Source organism: Arvicanthis niloticus, chromosome 16 (genome assembly GCF_011762505.2).
Source record: "Arvicanthis niloticus isolate mArvNil1 chromosome 16, mArvNil1.pat.X, whole genome shotgun sequence".
Taxonomy (NCBI): Eukaryota; Metazoa; Chordata; class Mammalia; order Rodentia; family Muridae; genus Arvicanthis; species Arvicanthis niloticus.
Genome location: NC_047673.1, coordinates 18,005,604 through 18,019,462, shown reverse-complemented (window position 1 = coordinate 18,019,462; position 13,859 = coordinate 18,005,604). Strand labels below are relative to the sequence as shown.

Here is a 13,859-nt window from a genome sequence, read left to right as displayed (position 1 = left end):
TTCTCCATGTGGAACTGCAAAAAGCAGAATGTTTATCCATCTTTCCTCAGCGCCTTGTGCATTTAAGATCTGCATTTTGATATTTGGTCTTTTTGTAACCGTCTCTTGAAAAGTCCCAGAGGGAGCAGTCTGAGGCAGTGGCTTGCACCGTCTCCTTCCAGGAGTTCCCAAAGTCATCCTAAATGGCTGCACACTGATTCTCTGGGTCTTAGACAATACCTCAGATGCCCAGAGTATGCTTGCTCTTACCTTACACCTGCCTGGAACATGCTTCTCTGTGAGAATAAATTGTAAAAATGAAATTTTAGGTCTCAACATGAAAGATTCTTAGGTTCAGAGTTTCAATTTACACTCAAGTGTTAGCTGCCCCTGGGGTGCATTCCAAGGGCTTGAATAAACATTTCAAAAGCACAAAAGACCCAAGATAGAGACAATAAAACACCTGGGTAAACAGAAGTCACTTAAAAGGAATTCTCCCTGGAGCAAGATACATATGTAAATTAAGATAGAGCCTGGTTGTAAATTGGGATGGAGGCTGGATGGAAACCAGGCTTGGGAACAGATGTTTGAAATCTCTTTTATTGTCTAAGAAGCAATTGACTGTCTTTGTGAACTTTATATATATACCATCCTTTCTGGTCACCCATGGCGCCTCTTTTTCACTTGAGAGTGGAGGGCCCGGTGCACTGGCTACTGTTATTCTACCTATTCATCTAATAAACCTCATGCGATTGCAGCGATTCTCTTCTGTGGGTATTTCTGAAAGAGCGCTTCCCATGGGTTTGGATCTTTAGATTCCAACATCTCCAAGGCTCTGAGTGGTGTCTGCCCTCAACCAGATTATGATGTGCATGTGTCTTTTCAGAATCCCCTTCCCATGTCATAACCATAACTGACACCCTTTCTCTACACTTCATATTTCCCATCTCCCCTAACTTTTGCCCTTTTATACATTCTTTCTGTGTCACTAGTGACCCATGTTTAAGTCAGTCACTGCTACATCCTTGCACAGTGACCAGCACAGTTTAGGCGTTCATTTGATCTTTCAGAGTGAACTCTACTTATGGGAATCCTGTAATGAATGCCAGTCACCTGCTCACTGCCAATGAACTACTGAGCCATCACCAAGTGCTTAAAATGGATCCCAAGAGAGGGACAATGCATGAGATTTGGCTTAGACCTGAACAAACCTCACATTCATACCTGTCAGGAGCCATCATAGGACAAGATAATAACTAGCAGGTGATCTTCCTGAAATGACTTCGATTTAGATTATATCTATGACGAAGCTCCAACAGGCAAGGCCCAGGAATAAATCATTTTAGGAAAGATTCCTTCTATCAATATGCTTTTCCTGTTGTTATTAAACATATTTAACAATCACTGGGTAATAGCCCACCCCCTTTGAGCAGATCTCTGTAGATCTACAAAGATGTACTGTCTTGTAGTGATGCTATATAGACAAATAGATGACTTCTTAAGTCTTAATGATTATCCTAAATTCCTAAAATTATATCAGTGATTATTAAGCTCTTTTATAGTGAGACTGCTATTAGGTCTTTTTCTGATAGTCAAAGCTGCAATGAGAACTCTTCCAGTCTCCCGTGTGTCACCAGTTAATTGCTTCTAGTTAGTAACCAGACTTTCTACTAATCAGTGCACATTCCAAGAGGTTGTAAAACAATTAAACAAAGGTAATAAAACTAACAATTTATTATAGGTGCCAGGACAAAAGACAGAATATTGACTGGATTTATCTATATAAAACTAGACTAATAACTTAGTTATGTTTTTTAACTTTCAATGAACCTGTGGAGCTGTGACCGGTGATGACTGTTTAACCAAATAATTAGTCTTAATGGATGTGCATGTAAACATTCTCTGTTGTAAACTTCTATTTCAATTTATGATTTGATTTTATGTGTGAACTCGTGATGAGCTTTTTACCATGTGATCATGTATTATGAAAGATGTGTAAGTGCTGAGGACAAAGAGAAGAGTCAGAGGAACTGAGCTGAGGAGGACTTTTTAGACAGAACACTTTTTAAACAGAACTGAACTCAAGAAGAACTTAAGAGTATAGGCATAGCATTGGTAGAAAAGACACTGAGAGTAAGAGCATTGTTGTGACATCAGAGCAGGAGAGAGCAAGATTAGGAGAAAGCAGAGTGGAATAACTTAGAAATTATAGGTAACATAAAAAACTAAGAGAGGTATATGCAAAATGCAGAGAGAAAGAGGAAAAAGAAGCTGCAGAGAGAGCAGAAGGAGCAGGCAGGCTTCTCCTGACCAGGGGACAGAACAGGTCTATTCTTAATGGCAAGGCAGGCTTAGTCTTACTAAAGCGGACAAAACTTTCTTCTTACAGACTCGAGTTTAGTTTATTTAGCATTAAAAGGGTAGAAGCTTTTTCTTCCGCTATGCAATAACGATCAGAGCACAGTTTTCATCCAGGATGAGAATGAGTGTGTTCTTTCAGCACTGATGCTTGGTCTTTTGCTCCAAATACATATGTAAGTATGTGTGTAAATATAATGATGAGAATGTATGCAAGCTGGACCCAACTGGCTTGAATGGAAATGTATAAATGCACATGCGTGAATCTGTATATGAATTTATGTGAGTTTATGCATATTTGCTTATGTAAAAGTTTTTCCTTCTGTGAGTGTTAGTTTCTTCTCCTGGTTCAATAGAAATTTATTGCTCCTAAGAAAAGAGTGAAAGAAAAATTTTCTCTTGCCCTGCTTAGGATTGTTCCACTTTTCCCCTTTTTCTTAGAGAGTTTTCATAGAAAACTTTTTAAAACTTAGAAATAAATGCTATAATCACTTTTCAAAGTGTCCCCCTTTCTTCCTGGGACATAAGGCTGAAAGTTAGGGCCTTGGAAGTTCCAACTGAAATAGAACAAAGGCCACATTACATAATCGCCTGCTATTAGGCTACAGGTGTCAATTGCCTAAGTCAGCCAATTTTTTATCCCCCAGTTAGAGCAAGAAAGTTCTTAGGACTTTTTAGAACTTATCACCAGCATTTCAGTATAGTTAGAGAGCTAGAACATCCAGAGACCCTCAATCTTTAAAACTATACCATAATACTACTCTGTGCACCTTCTTTACCCTCTGCAGGCCTAGAGGCTCCTGGCACCTACCCAAGGCCAACCCTTTTCCCTTGAAAGGCCTACATTCCCTTTATGGTGATTTCTACATGAATGACAGGGCTCCACATGATCTACAGAGCTCTGACACCAAGGAGTCTGGTCTGCTTGGACGAATGTGAAGATCCAAGTTTGGTCCCTCTGGTGATTTGAATATGCTCGCCCATGGCAAGTACCACTCTTAGGAGGTGTGGCCTTGTTAGAATAGATGTGGCCTTGTTGGAAGAAGTGCATCTTTGTGAATGTGGCCTTTGAGGGCTCCTCCTAGTGCTCAAGCTCAACCCCTTGTGGAAGACACTCTTCCTAGCTATCTTCAGGTCAAGATGTAGAACTCTCAGCTCCTTCTCCAGCACCATGTCTGCCTGGATGCTGCCATGCTTCCCACCGTGATGATAATGGACTGAACCTCTGAACCTGTAAGCCAGCCCCAATTAAATGTTATAAGAGTTGTCTTGGTCATGGTGCCTCTTCATAGCAATGGAAACCCTAACTGAGACAGTCCTTGTCCCCCAGGCATCTGGGATCCCTGCACCAGGACTGTAATCTTGAAAATGTGAAAATCTGAAATGATGCCTGTAGAGTTACCTTTTTGGGAAATTTTTTAAAGGGGTTAGAACACTGAGCTATAGCTTCTCCATGAGGGGCTTGCTCCTAAGGTGGGAGAGGGGAACTCTGGTGCATTAGCACCTACCGTGGCCAGGAGAGAATCCAAGAAGTTGCCTGAAAAGACAGCACCCGTGGAGAAAGACGTGCTGAGATGTAAGCTAGTTCCTTTGATCGTTCCATCCAGTCCACCCATCTGCTCAATGAAGTGGATGTTGGCCGGATTCTCTGCAAGACAAGATTGGAAGGCCAGGCCAGTGTACGTGGCAAATGAGAGATTGCTGCCTCCATTCCTAAGCTCAGTCCTCTCTGAGAGACTAAAGCTCTGAGGGGGTGGGGGGAGTGTCCCATGGACTTTTCTTCCTTTCACCCCATAGAAGTTCATCAGTAAACGCTTGTCACACAAGCAGGAAGAGCTATTTGAGCCAAGAGTATGTTTAAAAGGCCACAGGGCTGAAAAAGACAGCTCAGCAGTTAAGAGCACTGGTTGTTCTTCCAGAGGACCTGGGTTCATCTCCTAGCACCCGTATGGTGGGAAACGACTGTCTAGAACTCCAGTTCCAGGAAATCCTACACTCTTCTTTTGGCCTTTGTGAGCCCCGGGCATGTGCCTGATACACAGGCATGCAGGCAAAACACCCATACACACAGTAAATTAAAATACTAATAAAAATTAAAATAATGAGAAGCCAGGCATGGTAGTTTATCTTTATAATTCCAGTGCTGGAAGAAAAGAGGCAGGTGGTCCCCGGGCTCTCTGACCAGCCATATTAGCTCATTTAGTGAGTTCCCGGCCAATGACAGATCCTGTCACAAAAAAACAAAGTGGGATGTGAAGGGTCTTAGAGGGTAAAATCACGTGCTGCCAAGCTTGATGACCTGAGTTTGATCCCAATGACCCATGTGGTAAAAGGAGAATTCCAACTGTTCCCTGTTGTCTTCTAACCTATACGTATACATACTGTCTGACTTTGTCTTAATTCTGCTGGGTCATTTAAACCAGGGGCCTCAAAATTCCTCCCCATTCTTCCTTAGGTAGCATATGCTATACCAAAGACAGACCTGAAGCTCCCATTTCAACCCGACCGTTTCCAGCAAAGAAGAGGAAAGACTGAGCAGTCAGCAGGTGACTTGTAAGCTAACATGATGGCGGGTGTCTATTTCCAGAAGGTCTTTGGCTGTGGTCCTTGCCGAGTGGTTGGACATACCTCATCTCCTACCTACCACCTTCATTTACCATTTTCTCTAACTATACACTTAATGTATTGTATCTTAGGAGTTAGAGATGGTTAAGATGGAAGATATACATTAAACTTGCAGCCATCTGGCTTCAAGGTGATTGCAAGTTGATTGACAGGTACTGGTTCGGATACTTAAGACAGGCTTCCATGGATGACATCTTCATCATTGAAGCCCGAGGGAGCATTCAAACAGCCCCTCAAAGGTTTCTGGGACCCAATCTGGTTCTTTAATCCCCTGACTGTGGATCTAGAAAGAACTTGAGATGCACCATAAAGGTTTTTTCCTTAAATATTCTGCTTGAAACACAACTTACTCAGTTCAGTGAGAATGGGGATCTGCTGGTATCTTGCCTTCCCTTCGTAACCAGCAAACGTAGATGTTGTCTTTACGTCTACAGACAACAAAGAGACAAGAAGCACAAATAAACAGCTCATAAAACTTAGTCAGATGTGCAGTAACTCCACGTGACCCAATGCTTTATCTCAGCAAAGTTACTTGCTGGCCCAAATCCCAAATTCAATTCCGCATTAAGAAAAAAAAATTATAATTTTCCCTTGACATCTACAAAGATTGGAGTCCCTGTAAATACCAATCTTTGGCTGCTCAAGCCCCTTTTCAGAAAATACCATAGTTATTTGCATATCACCAAAGCATATTCTCCCAAGGACCTCACGTTACCTCAGACAGCGTATAATACCTAATGCGTTGTAAATGGCTACACTACCGAGGCTTAAAGAACAGCCAGGTAAGGTCTGTAAGTGTTTAGATGTTTAATATAGATGGACTTTCCCTTTGAATATCTTCTGTCTCTAGTTGAGTCGAATCAACGGATGCAGAACCCTTGACAGAAGATTGACTAGATGACTGTATTTGGTCTCTTCTTTTTATGAAAGAGGGATGGGATGTGTGTGTGTGTGTGTGTGTGTGTGTGTGAGAGAGAGAGAGAGAGAGAGTCTCCAAGCAGTAGGGTGTTAGTGTTTGAGTAAGATCTCAGCCATTTGGAGCCTCCTGTCACAATATTCTTAACAGAATTTTTAAGGAAGGAGTAATGAGTTCGTTGCTGGTGCTGTTTCGTGAGCGCCCTGGAGACCCTACAACAGACTTCTACTCCTAGTGCTATCTGCCAGTCAAGATCTTCTAAAGGACACTGCTTGTGTCTCCCTCACTCTGACAGCCTGCCTCTACCCAGAATGCCTTGGCATTCTGTAACGAATGGTCTTTGATGGGAGAGGTCACTATCAGAGTCCTGCAGTATAAGAAACTTAATTTTCCCCCATGCTCAGATTATTTGGTTCACTCTTAAGTTTGCCAACCTTTTCACCCTGCAATGTGGCAGAGAGTAATCAGAGCTTTCCTGGAGACCCTTCAAGCTTCTCATGGACCTGTCCAGGAGGTCTGGTGCTCTTAGAGATCCTTTGGAGAGGCCTCACTTCTGTCTACCTAACCCAACATCCTGGGGTGAATAACTATGGGGCAGTTAGTGTTGGCTTCCTGTGTGAGTTTAGCAGAATGTCTCCGTGTAGATTTCCTGCCTCTATCAAAGGCTCACCAGACCTTTGGAGGGTGTTTTTTTGTGTACTGTGTATTCAAATGCTGATTTCTGTTCCCAGAGATCTGGATGCAGTAGGACCTTGGTATTACCATTATTATGATATACCAAATACCATATGATCATTATGATCTTCTGACTCAGTATTTTGTAAAACACTGCCCTCCATCACCTTCAGATTGGTCGAATAAAGCGCTGAACAACCTATAGCTGGGTAGGAGAGAAAAAGGTTGGACTTCCGTGACCAGAGATAGGGAGAGGGTCTTAGGTGGAGACCAGGGGAGTCACCATTTGAAGACAGATGAGGAGGAGGTGCCGGGGTGAGACTAAAATGGCAGGTAATGGGTACATGGCTGGGAAGTAGGCCAAACCAGCATTGTCGGGTTAGAATAGCTGAGTATCTGCCCAGCTACAGTGCCAGAAGCTTTTAATGAACATAAAGGTCTTCACATCATTATTCAGAGCATAGAAAAGCCCCTACTTTCACACCAGACATGAGGGACAAACTTCCTCAGTCTCAGTACTACTGACCTTGATCTTTGGGGCTGCCTATGCACTGAACGCTGTGTGCCCTTCACCAACTAAACTCTGACAGTGTCTCTCCAGTTATGACAAACAAAACTGTCACCACTGGCCTAAGGAAATACAAAGAAGCCTGTCCACCATTCAACTGGTGCATTATGGGCCAACCTCTAGCTCCCGACAAAGAACCTAATACATCACAGGAAATCAGCATCTTTTTGCTGAATTAGTAAGAGATGGAAAATCACTAGCCATGAAAAAGAAACAAACAAAAACAACATTTGGGCAGAGCATGGTGTGCACACCTTGAACTTCAGCAAACCAGGAGGCAGAGGCAGGTGGATCTCTATGAATTCAAGGCCAGCCTGATTTGCATAGTGAATTCCAGGACATAGTGAGACAATGTCTCAAAAAAAAAATTAGAATCCTTTTTTTTTTAAAATCTTTTTAACCTATAAAGGAAGTTAAGGTTTTAAAACAATAACTGAATACCATCCATAAGAATCAATGGTTACTGGTTAATCTCTTATTGTCATAATATAGTAGAAGTTATGCATTCCAATATTAGCAAAATTTTATCCAATAATGAACAAAATTATTTTTCCAATAGTAGCAAAAATAATGCCTGGGTTTTTCAGTGGTTTTTTTTTCCTATTAAAATAAGAAACTGATGTATGTGAATTCCACTTAAGGGTGGACATAGGTTTACATTGTACTAAGAATTCCAGAGGAAATAACTGGATTATTACTCCCATAGCATTGTCAGAAAATCTGAGACATCTGTTCCCATCCTTCTTCCTCCTCACAACTCAAGTTTTTGTGGAGGGTCAGTTACCTTTCCTTCCCCCTCTCCCCTTAGGCTCTTCCTCTCTGGAGTTGTTCTGACCTGGCTTTGAAGACACTGAGGCAGGACAGATCACCCGCAGGGACTGGATATTGAGGGTAGCCATGATAGTCTCGGTGTCCACCAGAATCTGGCTGCTCAGCGGCTTGTAAGGGGTGGCTAAGATAACACACATAGAGCACTCCTCTATGTTGACTGCCTGCAGATCTCCAGTATAGAGCGCTGATCCCTACGGAGAGAATTTCATGTTGTTGAAGGGAGTGTCAAAAGGCCATTGTGGTTCATGGTGCTGGGTCTTTTTGGGTGATGCAGTTTTTAGCTAACATCTCTGCTGGCTTGACTAAAATGCAGTTATCAGTTGTCTATTGTGCTGATCAATAACTACTATCTTACTATGAAGTGAAGTCAAGGACCCCTCACAGAGGAGGAATTAGGATGAGAGGATGGGGAACAAAAATCCATTTTGATGCAGATGCGGAGGTGACACATGTGCCTTTACCCTCAGCACTCAGGAGGCTGAGGCAGGTTGGATCTCTCTGAGTCCGCGGTCAGCCTGGTCTACAGAGTGAGTTCCAGGACAGCCAGGGCTACACAGAGAAACCCTGTCTCGAAAAACAAACAACAACAACAAAAAGTATTTGAGGTTTGGAGAGATAGCCTAGTGGTTAGGAACACTGGCTGCCCTTCCAGAGGACCCAGGTTCAATCCCCAGCACCCACATAGGAGCTCACAACTGTCTGTGACTCCAGTTCCAGGCTCGGATACCCTCACAACAATGCACATGACATTAAATTAAATTTTAAAAAATTCCATTCTGACAGCTCAAGTAAGAGAATGTAAAAGGTGACCATGGTGATGAAAAAGTTGGAGAAAAAGAGAGAGAGAGAGAGAGAGAGAGAGAGAGAGAGAGAGAGAGAGAGAGAGACAGAGAGACAGAGAGACAGAGAGACAGAGAGACAGATCCTGGAGCTAAAGGCTAATTCTACATCTCCCATCCTACTTGTGTGCTCCAAATAGTTGGTAATGAAGCCCCACTTTCAGGGTGCATGGGGGTTTGTCTTAGCATTTCTATTGCTGTGCTGAGAAACCAAGACCAAAAGCAACTTAGAAAGGGTTTATACTTACACATCATAGTCCACTGGAGAGGGAAGTCAAGAGAGGAACTCAAGCAGGGCAGGAACCCAGAGGCAGGAACTGAAGCAGAGGCCATGGGGGAGGCCAGCTTACACCTCAAGGCTTGCTCGGCTTGCTTTCTTATAGCACCCAGGACCACCAGCCCAGAGGTGGCACCACCCACAATGGCCCTCCCACATCAATCACCAACCAAGAAATTGTACCACAGGCTTTTCCATAGGCCAATCTGCTGGGAGCATCTTCCCATTTGAGGTTCCCTCTTCCCAAATGGCTGCAGCTTGGGTCGAGCTGACATAAAACTAGTCAGTACAATTGACCCCTTGTCAGCTAGACACACACACACACACACACACACACACACACACACACACACATCGCTTATTAATCCATAACATTCCTTTCTTGTTTATTTCCCCCCAAATTCATATATCGCAATATAAAACATAAATGATTTTAAAAGTCCCACAGTCTTTAAAAATTCAGTCTTTTTAAAACATAGTCCCTGTCAATGTTCAAAACCTCTGCAAAATCTCTTAACCATGAATCTTGTAAAACAAAATGTAAGTTAAATACTTTCTTACTCCAAGAAGAACCAGAACATAGAATCAGATCCATCCAAAACAAAGCCCAACAGTGTATAATTCAGACTTTCTAGAATGATCACCTAGGCTCCAATGGGACAGAACACATGGCTCACCTCTTGGGCTCAGGCCAGCTCCACTCCACAGCTGCAGCTGTACTTGGTGGTTGTCCTAGGTAATGAGGTTTCCCATCTGGGAATCTCCTGCTGCAGCTGGATTGTACTTTCTCCAATAGCCCCTCTGAAGCTCTCTTCAGGGACTCTAATATGCTACATGGTGCTAAGCCTCAACTCCTCTCTCTGATTCCTTCAATCTCGAGACTTCTACTGAGGCTGCATCTTCATCAGTGCCCTCTACTGTCCTCTCACAATGACAAGTCTCCATGACTCCTTCATGCTTCCAAACCAGTATTATGAAGGAGAATCTTACACATTACCAAGTTCAACTGCCAGAATAAGGTACAGCCTTGGCTTCCCCAGATTTGCAGCTTCCATGTGCTGAGCTGGAGGAAATTATCCCAACTGCCCCTCTCATCAGGAGCCCACTCCCTGAGCGGCTGGCCACTCCCTGAGCGGCTGGCCCCATTCTCAGGGGACAGTGTCACCACAGTCATGGGAGCAGAGCCCTCACACCCAATCACTTCCTTTAGGTCCCACCTCTTAACACAGTCACAGTGGAAAATGCCATTCCAACCACAGGTCCATTTCGATGGAGACCCAGCTCCATATTTCCTCTCCATATCCTCCCTGTGGGGGCCCACGTGCGGCTGCGTTCTATGTAAGATGTGTCCAGAAGAGATGGGAAGGTCGGAGCCCAAAGGTTTAACCATTAAACAGCCAGCTCAGGTTTAACCATTAAGGGAAAAGCAGACTCACATAGAAAAAACAATCTCATTTGTACACAGACCATAAGACATGGCAGTCTGAACACAAATTCGGGAGCTGTAATGTCTGGATATAAATTCTACTCACTTCATTCACATGCTCTATAATATTGGACAAGCTATCCACTTGAAGACCTACTGTTCCCAAACCTAACATTCAGTATCTTTATATTCTACCCCACCTGACTATAAAAAAGTGAATATACGTAACTGTTCAGCTGGTCTGTCGCATAGTAGGTGCTATATAACTGTAAACTATAAATATCATTACTATATTACTAATACTAGTACTCTTATCCTCAAGTGATACTTACAGGCATAATGTGTATCTTGGGAAAGTTCCGGAGAAATCGCCATTCTCTCTGGAAGTATTCCAGAGCCCCAATAAAAACTATGTCCTTCAGCTCCTGCCGCGTGTAGTTGCTGGCTCTCAGGGGCATCACAAAATTCCGAAGCCCCACCAGGGTACAGTGGTCATCTCCAAACACGCATGCTACGATGTGGTTCCGAAATTCGTGTTTTGTCTTGTCAGTTCGTTTCTAAGGATACACATGCCAGTATCAGGTCGATTTTACAAACAAGGTAAGAGTTCCTTCCCACTCTAACACTCTAGATGCATCCAGAGCAGAACTTTTATAGACTAATATAATCTTTCAACTGCTTATAAAAAAATGATACTTATATGTAACTGGTGAGGTTGATATCGGCACCAGGTATTTATAGGTAATGTATATATATATATATGTATATGTATATGTATATGTATATGTATATGTATATGTATATGTATATGTATATGTATATGTATATGTATATATCATATAATATATGATTAAATAAAAAAAAAACACAGATCTCCAACTACCATTGCTAAACTTGTCTCTTCAAGAGAACCTGGGAAGTTACATTAAATTGTACATCATGTTGTAGTATTCAATGGGTTCTCATCGTGAAACTTCCTTTTCATGTATCAAGAAAGGAGTAACAAAAATACTCAAGGGAGCAAATATGGAGACAAAGTGTGGGACAGAAACTGAAGAAGGGGCCATCTGGAGACCATTCCACCTGGGTATCCATCCCATGTACAGTCACCAAAGGTAGACACTGATGTGGATGGCAGGAAGTGCATGCTGACAAGAGCCTGATATAGCTGTCTCCTTAGAAGTCTGCAAGAGTCTGACATATTCAGAGGCAGATGCTCACAGTTAACCACTGATCTGATCAAGGGTTTCCCAATGGAGAAGTTAGAGAGAAGACTGAAGGAGCTGAAAGGGTTTGTGGCCCCATGAGGAGAGCAACAATACCAACCAACCAGAGCTCCCCAGGATCTAAACCCAGCCTGGGAGCACATAGAGAGGGACCCATGACTCCATTTTGGTCCCATGAAGGATGAACACCCAGTGGGGGGGAATTCGAGGGTGGGGAGGTGGGAGTGGGGGGGTAGGCGGGGGCATATCCTCATAGAAGCATGAGGAGGGGGGATGAGATAGGAGGTTCCTCGGTGGTAGGGGGAAGGGGAGTAAGGGGATAAATTCTGAAATGTAAATATAATAGCCAATAAAAATAAATTTAAAAAAAGAATGGTTGACTCTCGGTAAATTCATATGATTACATCTGATAAACTGAAGTGATTTGATAAATTCTTTACCAAGTCAAGGAAATTCATCATGAAGTTAAAACCTTAAGTTTTCTGTTCAGTTCCCAGCACCCACCTTGGGTGGCTCATAGCCTGTAACTCCAGATCTAGGGGATCTGATGCCCTCTTGTGGCCTTCATGGGTACCCACACACATGTGGTAGATGCATGTACACACAAACACAGAGAGACACATACAGAGTCAGAGAGATGTGCACACGCTCACACACACACACACATGCATGCATGCTTAAATAAATCATATTTTAAAACTTCATTTGATCCCAAACATTTAATGTATTTCATGCTATTATCAACAGGCAAACTCTCTATTTCTCTAAATTGGAAACAAACCGGCAAGTAAAAGACACATTTAGATTAAGATTTTCCCAGATTCTTAGTGACACATAAAAACTACAAAGTTACTGAAGACATAGACTGATTTCTTTCCGAGAATAGGCATCTCTTGTGGCAGTGGGAAGTGACAGAGAGCTTGGTGATAATGTAGCAAGAGGCTTGACTTTGTATTCTGTCTGTCTTAGCAATGTAAGTAAACCAACTCTTTTAACTTTTATGGCTTTCAATATCTCTAAATGTTCGAAGTTGAAAGCAGAGCACTGTTCAACAGGTGTTAGCCAACCTCAGTTTTTATTAAGCTCCTATATTGGGTATTTGTTTCCTAATTTAAAATGTTTTATAAAGATATTTTATTATCTTATGTGTGTATATACATTGCCTACATGTATGACTGTACTACGTGTGTGTATTATGCCCACGGGCCAGAAGGGGGTATTAGATCTCCTGGAACTGGAGTTATGGACAGTTGTAACTCCAGTTACATTAGTAACTCTAACATTAGATAGGTACTTGGGTCCTCTGGAGCACCCAGTGTTCTTCACCGCTGAGCCATTGCTCTAACGTGTGTGTGTGTGTGTGTGTGTGTGTGTGTGTGTGTTTTGAGGATAGCATCTCACAGGTAATCTTGGCTGGCCTAGAACTCAGTATACAAATCAAGCTGGCCTCCAACTCAGAGGTCCACCTATCTTCGTCTCCTAAGTGCTGGAGTTAAAGGTGTATACTACTCCCCCTTGCCCAAAGCTCAGAGATTTTTAAAAAGAGGACACTTGAATGTTGTTCTCATGCTTAAGAAATGTGATCTAATAAAAGCACTCTCTCTCCCACCCCTCTCCCCCCTCCCCCCGCTTCTCTTCAGTGTGTCCATCGGGATCCAGCTTCTTGGCTTTTCTAAAACCTGCTTTCTATTGAAAGCACACCTGGCTACTGCTCTGTGGCTATTTACTTAGCGTGGATAGAACTGCTGAGATACTGGGTTGGCAGCTGGAGGAGTCTTCCTGCTGCTGTGACAGCTCTGAGAGATTAATGATTCTGATCAAATGAGGGCTCAGGTTTCATAAATAGTGGAACATGTTCTGTCAGGGTACTGGCATTGAACCACCGAGGTGGGGTATAGGAGGAATGGTATGTGTGCTTTTGAAAATCAAGAAAATAGTTATAATTATTAGGTAGTCATAGATGGGAAGAATGTCTGCTTGAGAGCAGAGCTATAGTATATACAAGGCTTGGGGTCAGGGGTCGGGGAGGGGTCAGAGGTCAGGGGAGGGGGAGGGGTCAGGGGTTAGGAGAGGCAGCATTTAACAGATTTTTTTTTAAGTTAATGTGTTAAGTTGTAAATATGTACACTGTAGTAAATA

At 42.8% G+C, this 13,859-nt stretch overlaps 1 protein-coding gene across 1 annotated transcript in view; it reads right to left on the bottom strand.

Moving 5' to 3' along the window:
- Kcnu1 (potassium calcium-activated channel subfamily U member 1) overlaps positions 1 to 13,859 on the bottom strand; it is an 82,787-nt gene that overhangs the window by 10,479 nt on the left and 58,449 nt on the right. Inside the window, exons 21-24 of the mRNA XM_076913956.1 lie at positions 10,827 to 11,051; positions 7,957 to 8,143; positions 5,313 to 5,390; positions 3,846 to 3,985 (exon numbers count right to left, since the gene is read on the bottom strand). Coding sequence (XP_076770071.1) covers positions 3,846 to 3,985; positions 5,313 to 5,390; positions 7,957 to 8,143; positions 10,827 to 11,051 — 630 coding nt within the window. The remainder of the gene's footprint in view (positions 1 to 3,845; positions 3,986 to 5,312; positions 5,391 to 7,956; positions 8,144 to 10,826; positions 11,052 to 13,859) is intronic.